Below are 18,743 nucleotides of genomic sequence, written 5' to 3' on the forward strand. Positions count from 1 at the left end.
ACAGGCAGGTGCGCTCCTGTGGCCAGGCCTGGGTCAGCGTCAGGTGGGAGGGTGCAGCCACGTCCCTCGTCTGTGAGCAGAACCTCACTCTCCCCTCAGCTCGCTCCACCTAACCCCCAGGACCGGTGACCTTATTGGGAAACAAGGCCTCTGCAGACGTAACCGAGCTCAGGTAAGGTCACAGGGGGCCCTGAATCCACCAGCCAGTGTCCCTGTAAGAAGGCCACGTGGCAACGGGGCAGAGACTCTGGATGATGCAGGTGTAAGCAGGCAGGGATGCCAGGGGCTGCTGTTGGCCACCAGACGCCAGAGGGCAGGGAGCCCAAGAGGGGTGGCCCTGCGACACCTTCGCTTCACGCCGCCGGCCTCCACAACTGAGGAGAACACAGTTGTGCTGCGCAGGCCACGTGTCTGTGATGACCTGCTAGGGCAGCCCTGGGAGAAGGACACAGGAGGCCACCTGTCATTTCTTCACATGGAGCAGCAAGTGGCAGGCGGGGAGGCCTGAGGGACGTCCTGCTCTCTGTGTGACTTCTATGGCCCGCCACCTCTCGGCCACTCAGCACGGAAAGAACCAGACCATCAGGGAAAGGCGAGTTCTCGAGTGTGACTGGGTGACAGCTCCTGTGCTGGTCTGCGCACTGTGCCTCCCACGGGCAGCACTAGGCCACACACCTCGGTGATCTTGGGAACAGCAGCCCAGGGGAGGGCTGTGTGTCACACCCAGCCAGCCAGCGCTGCAACCGTCCACGTGACTTCAGGTCCCCCTCGGACCCCACTCAGTCACCCATGAGATGCGCTTCTGTCACCCCCTGCGCCAGCGCTCCGCAGGCTTCCTCAGGTCCAGGGCCGCGTCTGCCACAGCTGGGCACTGACCCGCCTGCAGCTCTACCAGACTCCCCACTGTGAGGCTCGTGCCACTGACCCTGGGCCTGCCCCTGTGTCTTGTGGCTTTCACTGCATAGTTTTGTGCAGTGTGTGGTGACTTTTAGGGATACACATGCCACCTTACCACAGAGCTGGCCTCTCTACCAAGCCAAGGCCTATCCCAGCTCTAACCCCAAAGGATCTTGGCGTGACCGGACACCCTGTCATTGTCCCGCACACTTCCCACTCTGTCCTTCATGACAGAAATGAGCTGAGGAAGCGTCTGCCAGGAGATGGCCAACAGGCCACTAGCTGCTACGTAACTTTTGGCTTCTTAAACCCAGGTTCACTGTTCTCTGGCCACCCTGGGCCTGTGCTCCCCTCGGCACAGGCACAGGCTGGAGCAGGTGCAGTGCCCACCCCTTTAGATGGGGCCAGCTGGCCCAGTCCTTGCCTTGCTCACCTCCTCCTGCTGCCCGGCCCATCAACACCTGAGCGTGTGGCCTTGGACGGGCTCTGCAGCCGGACAGCGGAATAGACTCTTGGTCCACCACTGCTCCAACTGTGTCGGCCTGCACGAGCTGACCAGCCTGTTTCTACATCTTCATAGAAAAGAACGACGGAACCACCATTTGACTTCCCACTCCTTGGTCTACACCCAAAGACTTAAAAACAGCACACTACAGGGACACAGCCACATCAGTGTTCACAGCAGCACAATCCACAACAGCTACACTGTGGAACCAACCTAGATGGCCTTCAACAGATGAATGGATCAAGAAACTGTGGTGTATACACACAATGGAATATTACTCGGCATTCGAAGAGAATAAAATCATGGCATTTGCAGGTAAATGGATGGAGTTGGAGAAGATAAGGCTAAGTGGAGCAAGCCAATCCCAGAAAACCAAAGGCCGAATGTTCTCTGATAAGTGGAGGCTGATCCCTAATGGGGGTGGGGAGCATGGGAGGAATGGAGGGACTTTGATTGGGCAAAGGGGAGGGGAGGGGGCAGGAGGTAGGAAAGATGATGGAATGAGATGGACGTCATTACCCCCATGTACATGTATGAAGACACGAATGGTGTGAATGTACTTTGTGTACAACCATTTGTGTACTGTGAACTCTAATGCATTCTGCTGTCATGTACAACAAATTAGAATAAATAATAAATTTCATAAAAAAAAAGAATGACTAGAGAAGGGAAATGGTCGTGTGTGAAAGTGCCTGGTACACTACAAAGACGAACAGACCAAGGTACTCAGGTACAACCCGATGTGACACAGCAAGAAAGACAAACCCCACAACATGGGTGGACAAGAGGAAGAGGCCAGAAACAAGGCTCATATCTTCCATGTATGTGAGATTCCAAGAACCAACAAGGCACAGAGACAGAACGCAGGCCACAGGGTGGGACTACTTAACAGGTACAGGGACAGTGAAGTGTTCTGGAACTGGGGTGTGGGGTGTGTGCAGAGGTACTAAATGCCTCTGAATTTCGGTATAACCTTGTCAGCTTTTTGTCAGTTTTACTGAAAATCGTTTGTTATTTGCAGGTGAACAAAGATTCATTAAAAATGTACATAATAAACTCAGGATATCAACCGAAATCACGTCAACTGAAAAAGGACCTAAGAGGAATCATGAGAATTGCTCATTCAAAACCAGAGAAGGCAGAGTGAGAAGCTTCTGGCAATTAACAAAAAACAGAGTCGGATGATAGTGATCCACATAGATCAATAACACCAAGTGTAAGCCGATTGAAGCAGACCGTCAGTGGGGAGAAGAAACCCAACTAGGTGCTGCCTACAGCACCACCTATACATGTAAAATATATAAACTTTACATTTTACATATAAAACACAGACTGGAATAAAGAGGTACCATGTGAACGCTCATTAAAAGGAAGGGGAAGTAACTGCGATTTTGAACAAGGGAAATATCAGGCATAAAAAGGGGCATTTTATAATGGGGAAGGGATCCATTCTTCAAAAAGGCCTCCGTCTTCAACACGCGTGCACCTAACCAGGGAGGTTGGGTCAACACACCGAGGAACTCAGAGCAGGGCCCAGCTTGACAGTCCAGTACTCGCCCTGCCCGCACAGGGCCCTGGGCTCGATTCCCAGCACAATAAACAGAGAAGTAAGGGGCGACAGAAATGACCGAAGTGCAAGGAGGGATTGAAAAATGAGTTCTACTTGGAGACGGCACTGCCTCCCTGTCACCAAGGAGGCGATAAACACACAAACACTTGACCTGAAGAGCACCGTCAACTCGAAGGGATCCACATTTACAAAACAACCCATCTAACAGCACCACCCTCCTCAGGCCTCCACCAGTGGAGCTCCGTCCACAGAGGCCACACCGTGACATGAGACACAGAGTTTGACAGGGCACCATACGGAGTATGTTCTCAGACCTCAAGGAGTCAGCGTCAGAAATCAACTCTAGAAACAGGAAGATCACCAAGTATCGAGAAATTAAAACACCACCCTCCTGAAGAAAACACGGATCAAAGAAGAAGTCTAAAGAGAAACTTTAATGACGGGTAAAGCCCGGGGCTCCACAGGAAGAAAGCCAGAGGAGAGGGACACTCCAACATTTCACAGCCACACAGAAGAAGAGCACCGCGAAAGCCAGGCCTCGATTATTTCCTTTTTTAAAATGTGTGTGTATATATATATTTTTAGTAGCAGGTGGACACAGTACCTTTTTATTTTTATGCGGTGCCGAGGATGGAACCCAGGGCCTCACACATGCGGGACGAGTACTCGACCGCACAGCCCCAGCCCCTTCCTGTTTTAGACATGGTCCCTGCGCGTTTTCTGATGTCCACCTGGTTTCTCTTTCTCCTAAAGCAGGCACTTGGCCAGCGGGCTGGTCTGGGTCATGTCAGAGGGTGGTTCTAGAAAGACCTCCTGTTTTAAATACGCATTTATCCGTTGGTTCATAAAGTGCACTTAAGTATGACAATCAAAGTCACACAGAAAGTCTACTGGATGGACAGTCAGCGGGGTGGGGCAGTGGAAGGGTGGGACATGAAACTTAAGTAGCATCTACTTGTTACCGAAAAACTAACAATTCCTTTTATTTATTTATTTTTTTTAAAATCAAACCCAGGGTGCTTCATCACTGAGGTTTATCCTTAGCCCCCGCCTTCTATTTTTTATTTTGAGATAGGGTCTTGCTAAATTGTAGAGGCTGGCCTCAAACTTCTGGTCCTTCTGCCTCAGTCTCCCAAACTGCTGGGATTACAGGTATACAACACCACGCCCGGGAAACTTTATTTTTACATATGTACACACACATATGTACATGCACATGTATATACATGTGAGTAAATAGCAAAGTGCAAAATTTGTACAGCAATGACATTATTTCATCTGGCAAACCGACAAGATTAAAAATTACAGCGTGGTGCACACTGGGTTGGTGGGAGTACAAACCGGGACACCTTCTTTGGGGGCGGTGTGGCAAAATGGAATATCAAGCAGCCACTCAAAAAGAGAAACAGGATGTCTAGTATGCACCATACAGAACCATCTCCAAGGACGAGCCACGCTTAAGAAGAAAGACTGAGGAGCAAAACAACGTCAGACAGTGTTGACATGTCAAAACACGATATATGCATTCACACGTGTCCCTGTGGACTTATATGACAAGACTGACACTGAAGGAATGAAAGGCAACATGGCAACAGCAGCTGCCCCCCCAACCCAGGATACAGCTGTGCAACCCCAGGAAGGCGGGGGACACTCCTCTTTCACTCTGTGCCCACTTTGGTGTGACTCTGTTACACGGGTCTCTGTCACCCTTCCAGCACACACGTGCAACAACTCCTCTGAGCACTCGAGAGAGGAACCAGCACATGGCTGGGGACTGAAAGGGCACAGAGCAAGCAGCTCCAAGCAGGATATGCAGGACACAGCACCAGGGCTGGGGACAGCAGGAGGGAGGGACACGGGGCAGCTGACCAAGGGCACAGCATGAAGTAACAGTGCTGTCACCTGGGCTGATGGGACAGCCACGAGGCCTCACCCTGGAGTGTGAAGATGCCAGACGCCACCCTCCCTCCCAGGACTGAGCCCAGAGTGCATCAGCACTGAGCTGGGCCCAGACCTTTTGTAACTTTTTCAGAAGGCTCTCAGTACATTGCCGAGACTGGCCTCAAACTTGTGAATGTTCTGCTTCAGCCTCTGAGTCACTGGGGTTAGGCATACGACTGTCCTTCCTCTCTTTTTCTGGGGTGCTAGACTTCGAACCAAGGGTGCTCTCCCTCTCCTACTGAGCTCCATCCTCTGTCCTTTTAAATTTTTAGGGAACTCTCCAAACCCACAGAGAGGGCAGGAGGGGCTGCACAGCGTCTGCCCAGGCAGAACGAATCGGCAGAAGTGAGAGCACTGATTATTTCCAGCAGGTAAAATTCACTATATCACACACTGTCCTTTTAACTTACTTTAATGGCTTCCAAAACATGAATAAAATAATAAAACTGGAACCTCATGTGTGCTGTGTCCTCCATGTCCTCCCATGGCTCCTGCCCTACACCTCAGTGTCCCCAGAAACAACAGCACCCCGACTGCACACCTGGGGCTGATGCTCCACGCACTGCCTCAGGCCTTCTGAGCCGCTACAGGGACGTGGCACAAATGGACTCTGGCTCTGCCACACGCACCCCACCCTCTTCATCCTGCATAACTAAGCGTGTTCAGACCTTGGGCTGATGACATCTTTATTACTTTTTTCTCTATTAAAAATATAACATCAATCCTGGAAAAATAGCTCCATCAGTGAATGAAATGTGGGAATCTGGAGTTTGACAGATAACGGCACATTTCGGTGTTAGTATTTTCTCATTTTGCTAACTGTATTGTGATGATGTAAGAATGTCACTGTCCTTAGATCCAATGCACAGGAGTGATGTCCCCAGTCTGTTCTCAAAGGAACCAGAAAAAAATAAATACGCTCATATTTAGAATGTGACAGCACATAAGTCACAAACCCGAGTGACAGGCACAGTGAATTCGTATGGATCATTTTTGGTAAGTTTGAAATTATGTACAAATAAACCATAAAAATCCACACTGCGCTGGCTTCCTGGGGCTCCACAGGCCTTACCTTACCTACTTATGTCACCTAGTCCCTTCCCAACTTACAGAGTAAGCATTGTCAGCACAACTCTGTCAGCTCACTTTCCCCAGTCGCACGGCTGGGGATAGACGTGACTCGACCCTCGGTCTCTGCACACTCAGACACGGCTCCGACCTGTTGTGTAGCCTGTTTTCCTTTAAAAAAACAAAAACCAAAAAATCCTTTCCTGCCCACCTTGTGAGAGAAGCCACCATTTGGAGTCTAGGAACTGTTACTCACGACAACGTCAGAGAACTCGTCCCTTCTCTTCCCAGGCCTCAGGGAATGCAAGTTGATCACTAAGGCACGAGCTGGCAGTGAGAACCGCGTGGGACCCTCAGCACTAACTTTGAGAATCCAGAAACCGACCAATAACCTTTATTTTACTTTGAAAACTTCACATAGCCAGTGTGGTGGCGCTCAGCAGGTCCGATTTCCATGGTGGCTCCCAATGGGACACTGTTAATAAACATAAAACTCACACCAAAGGACTGTCTTCCCTAGAAACTGCAAGCTCAGCACCAAAGATCTCTCCCCCAAGACTTCTGTTGAGAGGTCCTGAGGGCGTCCCCAGGGGCTGGGCGCCAGCAGGGAAAAGCCTCACTCTACAGATAAGATGGGAGCTGGAAGCGCCCTTAGGAAAACAGGAAGTTCTCCTTAGATAATACAGAGGGAGCTGCAGTCTAGAGACAGACACTACACACCGCGGGTCTCCTGGGGTGGCCACCCCGTCCTTCTCTGCACCCTTATCTGCTTCCCGCCTTCTGAAAACAGTTGCCATTTGAAAAAGTAACAGTAAGCTGCGCAGAGCAAGCTTCTGTGCCAGGGTCAGGAAGAGTCCTACAGTGAGACCCCAACACCTCCCCACGCAGGAGAGACTCTCATCAGCAGCAAATAAGAACAGAGTAAAGGGAGAACGACACAGCTCTGTCAGCCCCTAACCTGGGCAAAGAGTAACACCCCGTCAGGGTCCTTCCGACTTGCAAACTTGCATTTCAAGTTCAAATGACAGCTTCTGTGTGTAAGTACATTATGCAACAGACAACAGCATTTAACAACTCGTTTCATCTTACTTATTAGAAACATTTGTAGTTTATAACAGGAAGAGTCCATGAAGTCTCTTAAGAGCAGGCAGACTGCAGAATTTACCCAGTCACTCTGTATCACTGTCTGCCTGCAGTGAGCTTCCACTACCTAGGACAGCAATCCCTGGTTCCCAAGTACCCGTCACCTGGTGTCTCTCACGTGCATGCTGTGCAACTCATGTTCTTCCTGCTGTTCATCTGTGTTCTCACGTTTGGATTTGGCCTTTTGCTTCGGCTGATGTGATAACATTGCATCTTTATCTGTCAGGGTCTGTTGCCCCTTCCTCCCAGCTAGGGCCTACATACCTACCTTCTGAGTAAAGAAACCGTGCAGTGGGCCAGGGGCAGGCTCAGCACCGCCCCTGCTTAAGTGACTAGCGGTCAATGACACCAGTAATAACAGGGATCATACAGAGGTGTACACACTGGACACTGACCTGGGCCAGGCCCTTCTCAGCACTTCATAAGCAGCGTCCCGTTGATTCCTTACATAACCTATGAGGCGGGCACAATATTACGCACATGCTGCAAGTGGAAAACATGAATCTCTGACATTTAACTGCCCAAGACAGCAACAGCGACAGTGGGTTCCCGAAAACAAGCGGGCAGCCCGTGACCAACACAATGCCCATCAATTTGGGAGCAAATGAGTAACAAAATGGTTCTTTATCACAGTAGTTGAAATAACAGGTTAGAGTTCTTAGAAATAAGTTAAGCAGGGCTGGAGGGCAGCTCGGCGGGACAGCACCTGCCCAGCCAGAGGAGGCCCTGGGTTTACAACTGCCCAGCACCACAATGGTCAGTTCAGTGAACAGAAACGTTTCTTCTTTTGTCTTTGAAATAAATGAGGTGGTAGTGTACTTGATGCCCTAGAGGTGCGATTTCCTAGAGATTTTGTGTTTGGAAGGACTGGGGGGCAGCAGGGACCCGGGTACCTGAATGCGCTGAGGTGAGGCTACCGCGGAGTCGGTGGAGATGATCTGGATGCGCGGGGAGGGGCTGGTCATCCCTGGAGATTCCGGCCGATGGGTCTGTGTACGCAGTACCTGTGGGCAAGATCAGAAGGGGTCAGAAAGCCGCCCAGGGGCCCCACCACCGTGCCTCTTGCTTTTGCTGTGACAAACATGCAGCTCTAAGTGTCAGCGCAGGAGGCAAAGGCAGCACTGAGCCACCGCACAAGAGTGCCCTGGAAAGACCACCTGGCCGCCGCAAGGCCACTGAGAGTGCGGGAGAAACAGAAGCGTTGGGGTTTGCTCTGCCCGACCTTACAAGAGCTACCAAGCTAACTTTTCGGATATGACCTGGGAAGTTTGCACTTGTGCGAGCCACCGGTAAGGCTTAAGGTGACTGTTTCTAGAGAAAGGCTCCTAACAACTCTGCCAGGGACCATGGACCAGAGGGACCCAGAACTGGAGGGATCAGTGCCTGGGATCAGTGGAACAGGATTGGAAAAGCCCAGAAGGAGCACCGGGGTCTGGGATGTAGTCAGGACCTGCCCAAAGGCGGGGCTCCAGCTGCTCAGTGGTCACCTGGTACCTGAAGTGGGAAGACGTTATTTTCCTTGGCTGAAAGTAGATCATGAAGCAGTACCTTCACAGAACTCCAGAACATGGGAGAGAACGTTTGTTTCTTAATTCATTCTGTGAGGCCAATACTACCTGATACCAAAACCCACAAAGATATAACAAGAAAGAAAGAAAAAAGACCAAAAAAACTACAGACCAACATTCCTTATGAATATTAATATAAAAAATCCTCAACAAAAGAAAGCAAACCAGGGCTGGGCTGGGCTCAGGGCTAGAGCGCTCGCCTAGCATACTTGAGGCCCTGGGTTCCATCCTCAGCACCACAGAAAAATAAAGGTATTGTGTCCACCTATAACTAAAATATAAATAAGTTACATATAAAAAGCAAACCAAATCCAGTAGCATATGAAGGATAACATACCAGGATAAGTGGGGTTCTTCCAAAGAACGCGAAGCTAGTTCAACGTATGAAAATCAAACAGTTTAATACACTATATTAAACAATAAAGGACAAAAGCCACATATGATCATGTCAATTGACAGAAAAGGCATTATGACAAAATCCAGCAATAGAAAGACAGTTCTCATTTTGATAACAGGCATCCACCAAAAAACAAAGAAAAAAGAAAACTTTCCCCCTAAGATGGGGAAGACCACAGGAGGCCCATTTCCCCCACCTCCACCAGCCCTGTACTGCAGGGGCCAGAGGTCAAGCAGGGAGAGCGGGAGAGGGAGGGCAGGGCAGGGCACGCGGGCATCTAGATTGGAAGGAAGAAGGAGACTATCTCTGTCTGCAGATTAAATGGCCTTATATACAGGAAACCTCACAGAATCAACAACCACCACCACCAACAACAAAAAACTCAGAACTGGCAAATGAGTTGCAAGGTCGCAGGGTACAAGACAGACATCCAGCTAACTGTCACATTAGTGATGAACGATCTGAAAGTGACATTAGGTAACAATCTCACTGACTAGAGAAGAATGAGACACTTAGGAATACACTGAACACGGCTAACTAAGATCTGTACTCTGAAAATTATAATCCATCATTGAAGGAAATCAGAGATCACTTAAATAAATGGAAAGAACTTTGTGCTCATGGATTAGATTAGACACTGTTAAGGTGGCCACACTCCCCGGACTGACTCTCAAATTTAGTGAAATCTCTACCAAAATTCTGGATGCTCTTTTATTTCTTTATTTTTTTGGTACCGGGAACTGAACCCAGAGCTCATGGATGCTAGGAAAGTGCTCTACCTCGGTGCCACGTCCCTGGCTCTTCTAATTTTTCCTTTTGAGACAGGTCTTGCTCACCTTCCCAGCTGGCCTTGAACTCTGCCTCAGCCTCCCGAGTAGCTGGGATCACAAGTAAGGGCCACCAGGTTCACCCTCCACGTGTTTTGCATCAATTGATCAGCTGATCATAAAATTTATACAATTTCCAAATACAAGGAGCCCAGAATGGCCAAGATAGTTGTGGGCAGGTGGGGAGCAAAGCTAGAAGACTCCGACTTCATTTTAAAACGTAATACAAAACCTACAGTAACCAAAACCACGTGGGATCCAGAAATTCTGTTTTGGGGCATTTAATCCAAAGATTTGAAACCACTTGGTGGAAGGCACGTCTGCACTTCCATGCTTAGTGTACCATTACCTATAAGAGCCAAGTTAGGATGGCCATCAACAGTTCAAGAGATGAAGAAATTGTGGTGCATGAATACCACGTTGACACTATTCAGCCTTTTTCAAGAAGTCTCACAATAAAAACTAAGCCCTTGAAATGATGAGCATGTTAATGATTCCACACTGGACTCATAGATCTATCACCTTGTACCCCCAACACAAACTTATCAATTGTCAATTTACAAAAAAAAAAAAAAAAAAAAAAAACACAACACAAAAAACCCTAGTCTTTCCATGAAGACAAAGACGAATGGAAAAGAACACGGAACTCAGAATGTTTACACGTTCAAGTAATTTAGCGGGGAGTGGCACTGGGGATTTAACCCAAGGGTGTGCCACATCCCCAGTCCTCTGTCATTCCCAGACAGGGTCTAGTTGCTGGGGCTGTCATCCTTGCGCTTTGCCTCTTGAGTTGCTGGGATCATAAGTGTGCGCCTGGCTCAAATGGTTCTTGATAAAGGTGCTAAGACAATTCATCATGTTAGCCACTAGGCAAGTACTTCTAACAACCACCACAGGAGTGTGTATGGCTGTGTGTGTGTGTGTGTGTGTGTGGTGGTGGTGGGGGGGGGTCAGGGTCCTTTCAGTGTTAACATACCTTCTAAGTACTTTGTTTTAGATGGGGCACTCCAGAACCAGGAACCAGCCAAGACCACTCAGGCATGCTGGCGCACCCTTTTTAGGTGATACAGTGTAAACTTTGCTCATTATGATACTAACTTCCCCCCACCCCCAGGAGGCGGTCTTTAGCCATTCTTAGAACATGTATGAGGAAGCATGACCTTGAACTGAGCATGCTCAGGACAATGTGCCACCCCCATGTGTGACATGTGATGACACAAGTCTTTCCTATAGTGAACAGGTCTGAGACTTTCTAATAAAAGCCCCTTGCTAGTAGGGGCGGTGGCACATGCCTGTCATCCCAATGGCTCAGGAGGCTGAGGCAGGAGGATTGCGAGTTCAAAGCCAGCCTCAGCCACTTAGTGAGGCCCTCAGCAACTTAGTGAGACTGTCTCTAATAAAATACAAAAGGGAGCTAGGTTAAGTGCCCCTGGGTTCAATCTTGGTACCACAACAAAAAACAGCAGCCCCTTGGCTTTCTTTGCTCAGGGAGGTGCTGCTTTTTGAGAGTTCTCTCTAGTGCCCTCCGTACTTGTTTACCTCCTGGCTTTGTAATCTACTATGTTTGGTTACAAATGGGCAAAATAGTCTTTTTCAATCACTGCTGATGAGACAGCTAAATGCGGGAGGATGAACTTGGGACTCCTACCTTGAGACTCCTACAAAATATTAAAACATATCAAAGATCGAAATGTAAAAGTCAAACTACAAAACTCTCAAAAGAAAACAGGTATACATCTGTGAATTTGGATTAGGTGATGGTTTGGGGAGATGACACCAAAAGTATAACAACAACAACAAAAAATGTCAGATAAACTAAACTTCAAAATTAAGAACTTTTGTGTTTCAAAAGACACCATCAAAAAAATGAAAGGGTAACCCACAAAGTAGGAGTAGATTCTTGCAAACCATATATTTGATCCACACATCATACATTAAAAACTATTAACATTAGTAAGAAAAGACAGATTTAAAATGGGTAAAGGAGGAGACGGCAAAGGGGAGGGAAGAGGAGGGAGGAACAAGGGGTGTAAAAAAGACGTGGAATGAGGTGGACACCGCTCCCCTAGGACACATATGAAGACACAAATGGTGCGACTGTACTCTGTGCACAACCAGAGACATGAAGAAATGTGCTCTGTGTGTGTGCTATGACTTGTCATGCATGCTGCTGTCATATAACAAATTAGAATAAAAATAAAAAAAACTTTTTAATAAGCCAAGATGTTAAAAATAACAAAATCCTCACACAGAAGGAGGCTGGCTGGTGCTCCAGCTGCAGTGAGTTGGGAATGATCAGATCAGTGGCTTCTTGTGGCTGTTCTTAAAGCCACTGGAATGACACTTCGAGACAGAAGAAAAAAAAATTGGGTAAATGAGACATTTCTTTAAAAAGATAAATAAATGGCCAATAAGCATAGGAAAATGTTCAATATCATTAGTTATTAGGAAAATTTACATCAAAGTGACAGCAAGATGCCACTTCGCATCCACTACAATGGCTACAAGACAGACGGATGATAACAAGTGCCCACAACCTAAAGAGCCTGGGACCCTCACACACGCGCTGCTGGTAGTGAGAGATGAATCAGGGATATAAGAACACCCGTCTCAAAAAATGCTGATAAACCGTTGGATGCAGAACGAATAACTTGTAATATCACACTTAAAGCACAAGCAGCATAAAGAAAATAGATAAAATACATGAAAAATTGTCAACATTAACAACTTCTGCACTTCAAGGACAATATCAAGAATGTGAAAAGAAAATCTACCAGATGGGAAAAAATAATTTGTATGTATTTGATAAGGGGTTTGTATCCAGAATATGTGTAGAACCCCTGTAACTCAAGGCCCCCACCAAACAGGGTCAAAGGATCGACCAGACATTTCTTCACAGAAGATCTACAAATGGCCCATAAGTAAGGAAAGATGACGTCACTGGGAATACAATCAAAAACCAGGCGAGCGCCCACCAGGACACGGTGACTTGAAAGGCCAGCAAGAGCAAGTGCTGTCAGGAGGAAAGGGAACCTCACACACAGCTGTAGGAACCCGACGTCACAGTCCCTCTGAAAACCAATCTGGCAGTTCCTGGGAAGCTTACCATGGAGGTAGATCACTTAGCCAGCAGTGCCACTTTTCAAAGAATAAAAACATGTCCACAGAAAAATGAGCTCACGAGGTTCCTAACAGCATTGTTCCTAATTAATAGCTCCAAAGGAGAACTCGATACTCATCAACTAACGAGCAAAATGGCACACGCCCACAGGGCACACTATTTAGCAGTTATCAGGAGTGAAGTGCCGGCACAGGCTAGGACCAGCCGAGCCCTGAGGCACATGCTAAGCAAACGACGCAGGCACAAGACAGCAGGCCGGGCGGTTCCATTTACCTCAATGTCCAGAAGACAGACCCCTAAACGCACACAGTCAGTTAGTGGTCCTGTACGGCTGGGGTGGGGATAACAGGGGGCTGGGGTTTCTTTTTGGAGAAATGAAAATGTTCTGGAATTAGACAGTGACAGTGGTGACAGGTGCATAACCTTGTGGATCTGTGAAAGCCACGAATTGGACACTTTAAATAGGTGAATTAATTGCAGGTCATGTGAATGGCATCTGAGTAAAGCTGTGAACTTTTTTTAAACAATGAACAAAAAACCTCGTTGAAGCCACAGTACAAGGGACTGGGACAGTGGTCACCTCTGAGGAGGAGCCTGAGAGCTCCTGGACTTTTGGGAAATTCTACTCCTCACCCGGTGGTGGTTCCGTGGAAATGGTCTCTGGGGAAGTTCACCGAGTTACACATTGGTAAACTTTAAACGTACATGAAAATTGATCTTTAACGTAACAACTGTACTCAAAAAGTGTTTTGCTGAGACCACAAGAGCTTGCCAAGTCAACAAGCCACAGTGACCACAGTCCAAGCTTTACTTGAGGAGCATGCACTCTGTCACCCTGGAGCTGCGTGCTAGATGCATAGAGCCACGGGCAGTGACCCTGCCTTCAAGCCTCCGTGGAGAAGGCTGGAGGGCTACAGGGCAGCGCAGGTGGGGCCCGAGGGCACTGGCCCAGCAAGAGCTTGGCGACCTGCCTGAGCGACAGACAGGGCAACCCCTGAATTCTGGCCTCCTTACTGCCTAGGGGTGCTTGTACATTCTACGATTCCTTTTATATGAGAAGCCAAAAAGATGGCCCGAGAGAAGGCCGGGGTCACAGTGACCATGGGCTCAGCAATAAATTCTGACCCAGAGAATAGCCTGAAACATCTCCGTGATTCCGCGTCAAAATGCTTAATTCGGGAAGTGACAGGGTGAGAGGAAAATGTCTGAGACCCCCCCCACTCCTGAGGCTTTACGAGGAGGTGGCTCCCGAGTGGCAGTTTAGGCTCGGTCCTTCCCACAGTGAGGCTCTGATGGGACACCTCGACAAAGCCCCACAGTGGTGTGAACTCAGTGCAGCACTGCGACCAGCCAGCCAGGCGGGCAACCTCCTCTCCCCGAGAAGCAGGCGGCTGAGAGTCGCTCAGGACTGTGATAAAGGGGCCACCTGGTAGCAGGACACCAAGACACTGGAGGCCTTCCACTCGCTGAGAATCTTTCCCACCTGCCACTCTGCTGGCAGTCAAGATGGGGCCTCCGCTTCAGCCCACTTTCTGCCCCTGCGACAGCTCAAGGTGCCGAGGACAGAGTCACTCAGTTTATGTGGATGTGTGAGTGCCTGCCTGGCGGCACCCAGGTGTGTGCCAGGCCCTGGTGAAGACATTTGCACTTTCAACAAGAAAGAGTGCCAAGGATTCTCTCAACACCACAGGCACGCGGTGGGACAGTGGGTTGGCTGTGGGCCTTCAGGGCACGGTGTCCAGCTCAGGAGGAAAGGGAGAGCCCACCTGCTCATCTCACTTCCTTTGCACGGTGAAGAAGGCTCCCCACACACGCCTGCTGTCCCAGAGTGGACCACGGCCTGGTCCCCTTGCCAGCCCTTCCTGGCCTCCCAGGGGATGACGCCTTCCCCTGGGATCCACAGCCTGCGTCTCCGCTGTCTCCCAGGAAGGCTTCCTGTCCATGGCTCCTCAGAGAGGCAGGCTGAGCCCTCCTTCTGTTCCAGGCCCTCGGTGAACCTTAGGGAAGCAGCAGGGGGCCTCAGACCCTGGGCCTCCACTTGCAGCTCTGCCCATCAGCCACCCGTAGGTGTGGCTCACCCAAGCAGGCGGGGAAGCCGGGCAGGTTTCTCCCCAGTGGGAAGCCCCGTGTCACTCTGGGTCAGCAGCTTCTCTATCCTGTCCCAGCATTAACCCACCTTGGGGGTGTTTTGTTTGTTTTTATTTTTTAAGAAATAAATATTAGGAAACCATTCTGGGTTCCTGGGCAGTCATTTGCTGAAAGACATACATCCATGTTGACGAAGGTGCTCGACACAGTCGATGGTGCAGACCTTACGATTTCTCGGTCTCCAGTGTATTCTGGGGTGTGCTGGCCACGTCCCCCCAGTCACCATCAGGGCGGCGGAGCTCACACCAGTGGACACCCAGCGCACAGACCCACATCTTACAGCCGCAGTGGAGACCCTCCAACTCCCCCTTAACACTTCCCTGGAAACGAGGTAAATGCCTGAGGGGGTAAGCATTTGGGACAGCGGCCACCTCCAGGGACACATGGGACACATCCTCCTTTCTTTATTTCCAAAGGACCATTAAACAGCAAGGGTGCGGAGGGGTCATTGGGCAAAGAGTCCACCGGCTCTGCGTTGCAAGCTGCACCACAGACAGGGACGGATGTTGGCTGCTGGGCTTCAGAGAGCTTCCCCTCAGCCCACAGCGCTCAGAGCTTGGGAGGCTGCCTGTGAGCCTGCGCCCAAGGATTACTTCTCTGGATGGCCCCTAAATCCTGTTCTTTACGGTAAGTCAGTGAAGGAATGAAACTAAACATTATAAATGGCCATCACTTATACCAGACTCGATTTTCCAGCTTTGTTATTTTCTAGCTGTTCATTTGGTTTTCATATTTATTTTTTAGTTTTAGGTGGACACAATATGTTTACGTTATTTGTATGTGGTGCTGAGAATCGAACCCAGTGCCTCACGCATGCTAGGCGAGCGCGCTACCACTTGAGCCCCAGCCCCAGCCCCCTGTTTGGTTTTAAAAAAGGGAAAACTGTACCCCTCAATTTCTTGGCATAAAAACAAAGATCCAAAGTCAACAACTACTTCCCATCATTACGTAACAACAACGGTTAGGAGCAGCACAGTTCCGAGTGCTTTGGTCACAGGTAGATTAACCTGTCAAAAGAAACGACAAGCAGACAGCTCCCGCCCCACCTGATTTCGCCAGTGTACCCTAACGCCACCTGGCCAGGAGCTTAACCCAGCAGCACACACCACCCTGAATTCCTTCTAATACACAATGGTGTCAGAATCCTCTGCTGTTCTACCAGCTGCTTTAGGAACACGTGCCTACTGAAATGCACCCTGTGACACAGAGGCTCACCCAGAAGCAGGAAGGGGATAGCCGGCAGATCTGCAGTCCTGTTGTCACACTTACCATGCCAACAGCTCCTGCAGCTTTATTTACATTTTCCCTCAGCAGCCTCCAGGCCAAACAGGGCCCAACAAGGGAATTCACAGGCCTGAGCTTCCCAACCCCGCCAGTGCAGATTCCAGACCAGGCTGTTCAAAGATGCCCTCTCTGTGACCCCGCTCTGCTGAAGGTCAAGTACACTATCACTCCCTGTAACCAAGGAAGCAAAATCGACATGCTCCTGCTGTGTCACCAGCTGCTGAAGCAGCCTGTCTTATTAACAACAGGATTAACTGCTTCTGGAAAAGACGCACCCTGCTTTACAAAGTTCTCCCTTCACCCAGATTGCTGCCTTTGCTCAATTCTCTCCTGCAGCCTCCTTCCGCTTAGAGATCACCTTCCCTAAGGGCTCACAGAACATCACCATGGGGTCCAGCCGGTCAGAGCAGGTTTAAAACTGTAAGGAGGGAAGATCTGGAGAACCAGATGATCTGCACACAACACCTGCAGCCTCACACGAGGCAGGCTGATGTTTTCACGAATCCAGGGTCTCTGAAGGTTCCTCTTTCAGCCAAAGGGAAGACAACAACCTAAACACAAGAACAGGGCCAAGGCTAGGGCTCAGCGGTGGAGCACCCACCTAGCACGTGCGAGGCCCTGGGTTCAATCCTCAGCACCACATAAAGATAAATTAATGAAATAAAGACACACAGGCACGCACGCGCACACACACACACACACACACACGAATACCCACAAGAGTGACAGAACTGAGCTAATCTCCTACATCCAGTTGGTGGAAACCAAGAGAACTGCAGGCCCAAAGAGAGGCTTGAGTCTCAGTCTCAGGCCCCCAAGGTCACTGAAGAAAGGGACCTCCTGAAGTCACAGTGAGGGTACAGGTGGGGCTGTAAGTGACCCAGATTCTGAGGCTTTCAGACAAGAACACCTGTCACTAAGCCAGCCTGGGCAGTCTCCTATTGGACACGGAGACTCGATACCTGGGTTAATATGCAGCAAACAACGCATGAGAAGATGGTGTCACCACAGAACAGACTGCACGGAAGCCCAGGGAAGGAGCCGGAGGAAAGAGGTTGTGAATACGCTTCCACAAGGTTGCAGCAGGAGGCTGAGAAAGAGGATGTATTAAAAACAAGTTCACACTGAGATTCACCACAAATTTCAACTCGGACACCAGTATGCACACTAACTTAAAGCAATGCAGTTCAACAAATATGGCACCCACTTTCCAGATTGTACCACACACCCAGGAATCTCAATCCAAAGGGGAAAGACATGACTTGGTTTTTTGAGCAGGTAAAATAGGAGTCGTTCCATCTCCACAGCTATTTGAAGTCGTTTTTTTTTTTTTTTTTTTTTTGGGGGGGGGGTTACTGGGGATTGACCCCCAAGGCCCATATCCACTTAGGTACCTCCCCAGGCCTTTTTATTTATTATTATTTTTTAAATATTTTTTTTAGGTGTATATGGACATAATATCTATATTTTATTTATTTATTTTTCTGTGGTGCTGAGGATCGAACCCAGTGCCTCACTCATGCTAGGCAAGTGCTCTACCACTGCACCACAACCCCAGCCCCTTATGTTTTATTTTGAGACAAGGTCTTGCTAAGTTGCTTAGAGCCTCACTAAATTGTTGAGGCTGGTCTTGACCTTGATCTTCCTGCCTCAGCCTCCCAAGCCACTGGGATCACAGGCTATGCCACCACACCTGGCTAGCTATTGGCAATGCTAAGAAACCTAACATTGCATTCACTAAGTTTGCTCAATTAAAGGTGCATAGTTTTTTCTTTCTTAGATGGGTTAAAAGAGGAGTTTATCTAAAGCCGATTTTTGGTTTTAGCAGAAAAAATGGTTTCATTTTTATTGATTCACTATTTCCTACACCAATAAAAGACTACAACTTTAAAGACTTTTTAAAGTATGAACCACTAAAGGTGAACCTCAATGCCGGGAGATTTCAAGGAAGAAGGTGCTTGTTTTCTGCCACAGATGGTGGCTTCACTGTGTCACCACATCAGGGGGACTCTCTGAACCTGTGCTTCTGTGTAAGGTGCGGCTCTTCTGCAGGGACAGCAGGCTTCCTCACGGCCTCCTTTGGACAATTCCTGTTTTTCTCTTACATTACATACAAGTCTCCTCCTTATTCCAACAGTACTTCTACTCCAGTCCCACTGTGTGCGTTTCCCCTACAGAAGAGCTTTATCTCCCTACCACCCTCAACCATCACTCCTCCACAGCATCCTCTATGGCCCCTAGGGCTACGCGCTGACACAACAAACTGCTTTCCTT

General features: G+C 48.9%; 1 protein-coding gene across 5 annotated transcripts in view; it reads right to left on the reverse strand.

Moving 5' to 3' along the window:
* Nr2c2 (nuclear receptor subfamily 2 group C member 2) overlaps positions 1-18,743 on the reverse strand; it is a 54,922-nt gene that overhangs the window by 23,360 nt on the left and 12,819 nt on the right. For all 5 annotated transcript variants that reach the window (XM_048787158.1, XM_015495055.2, XM_015495056.2 and 2 more), the window contains exon 2: positions 8,018-8,128. In XM_048787158.1, the coding sequence (XP_048643115.1) occupies positions 8,018-8,128 (111 nt within the window). The remainder of the gene's footprint in view (positions 1-8,017; positions 8,129-18,743) is intronic.

The sequence above is a fragment of the Marmota marmota genome, unplaced genomic scaffold, assembly GCF_001458135.2.
Source record: "Marmota marmota marmota unplaced genomic scaffold, marMar, whole genome shotgun sequence".
NCBI lineage: Eukaryota > Metazoa > Chordata > Mammalia > Rodentia > Sciuridae > Marmota > Marmota marmota.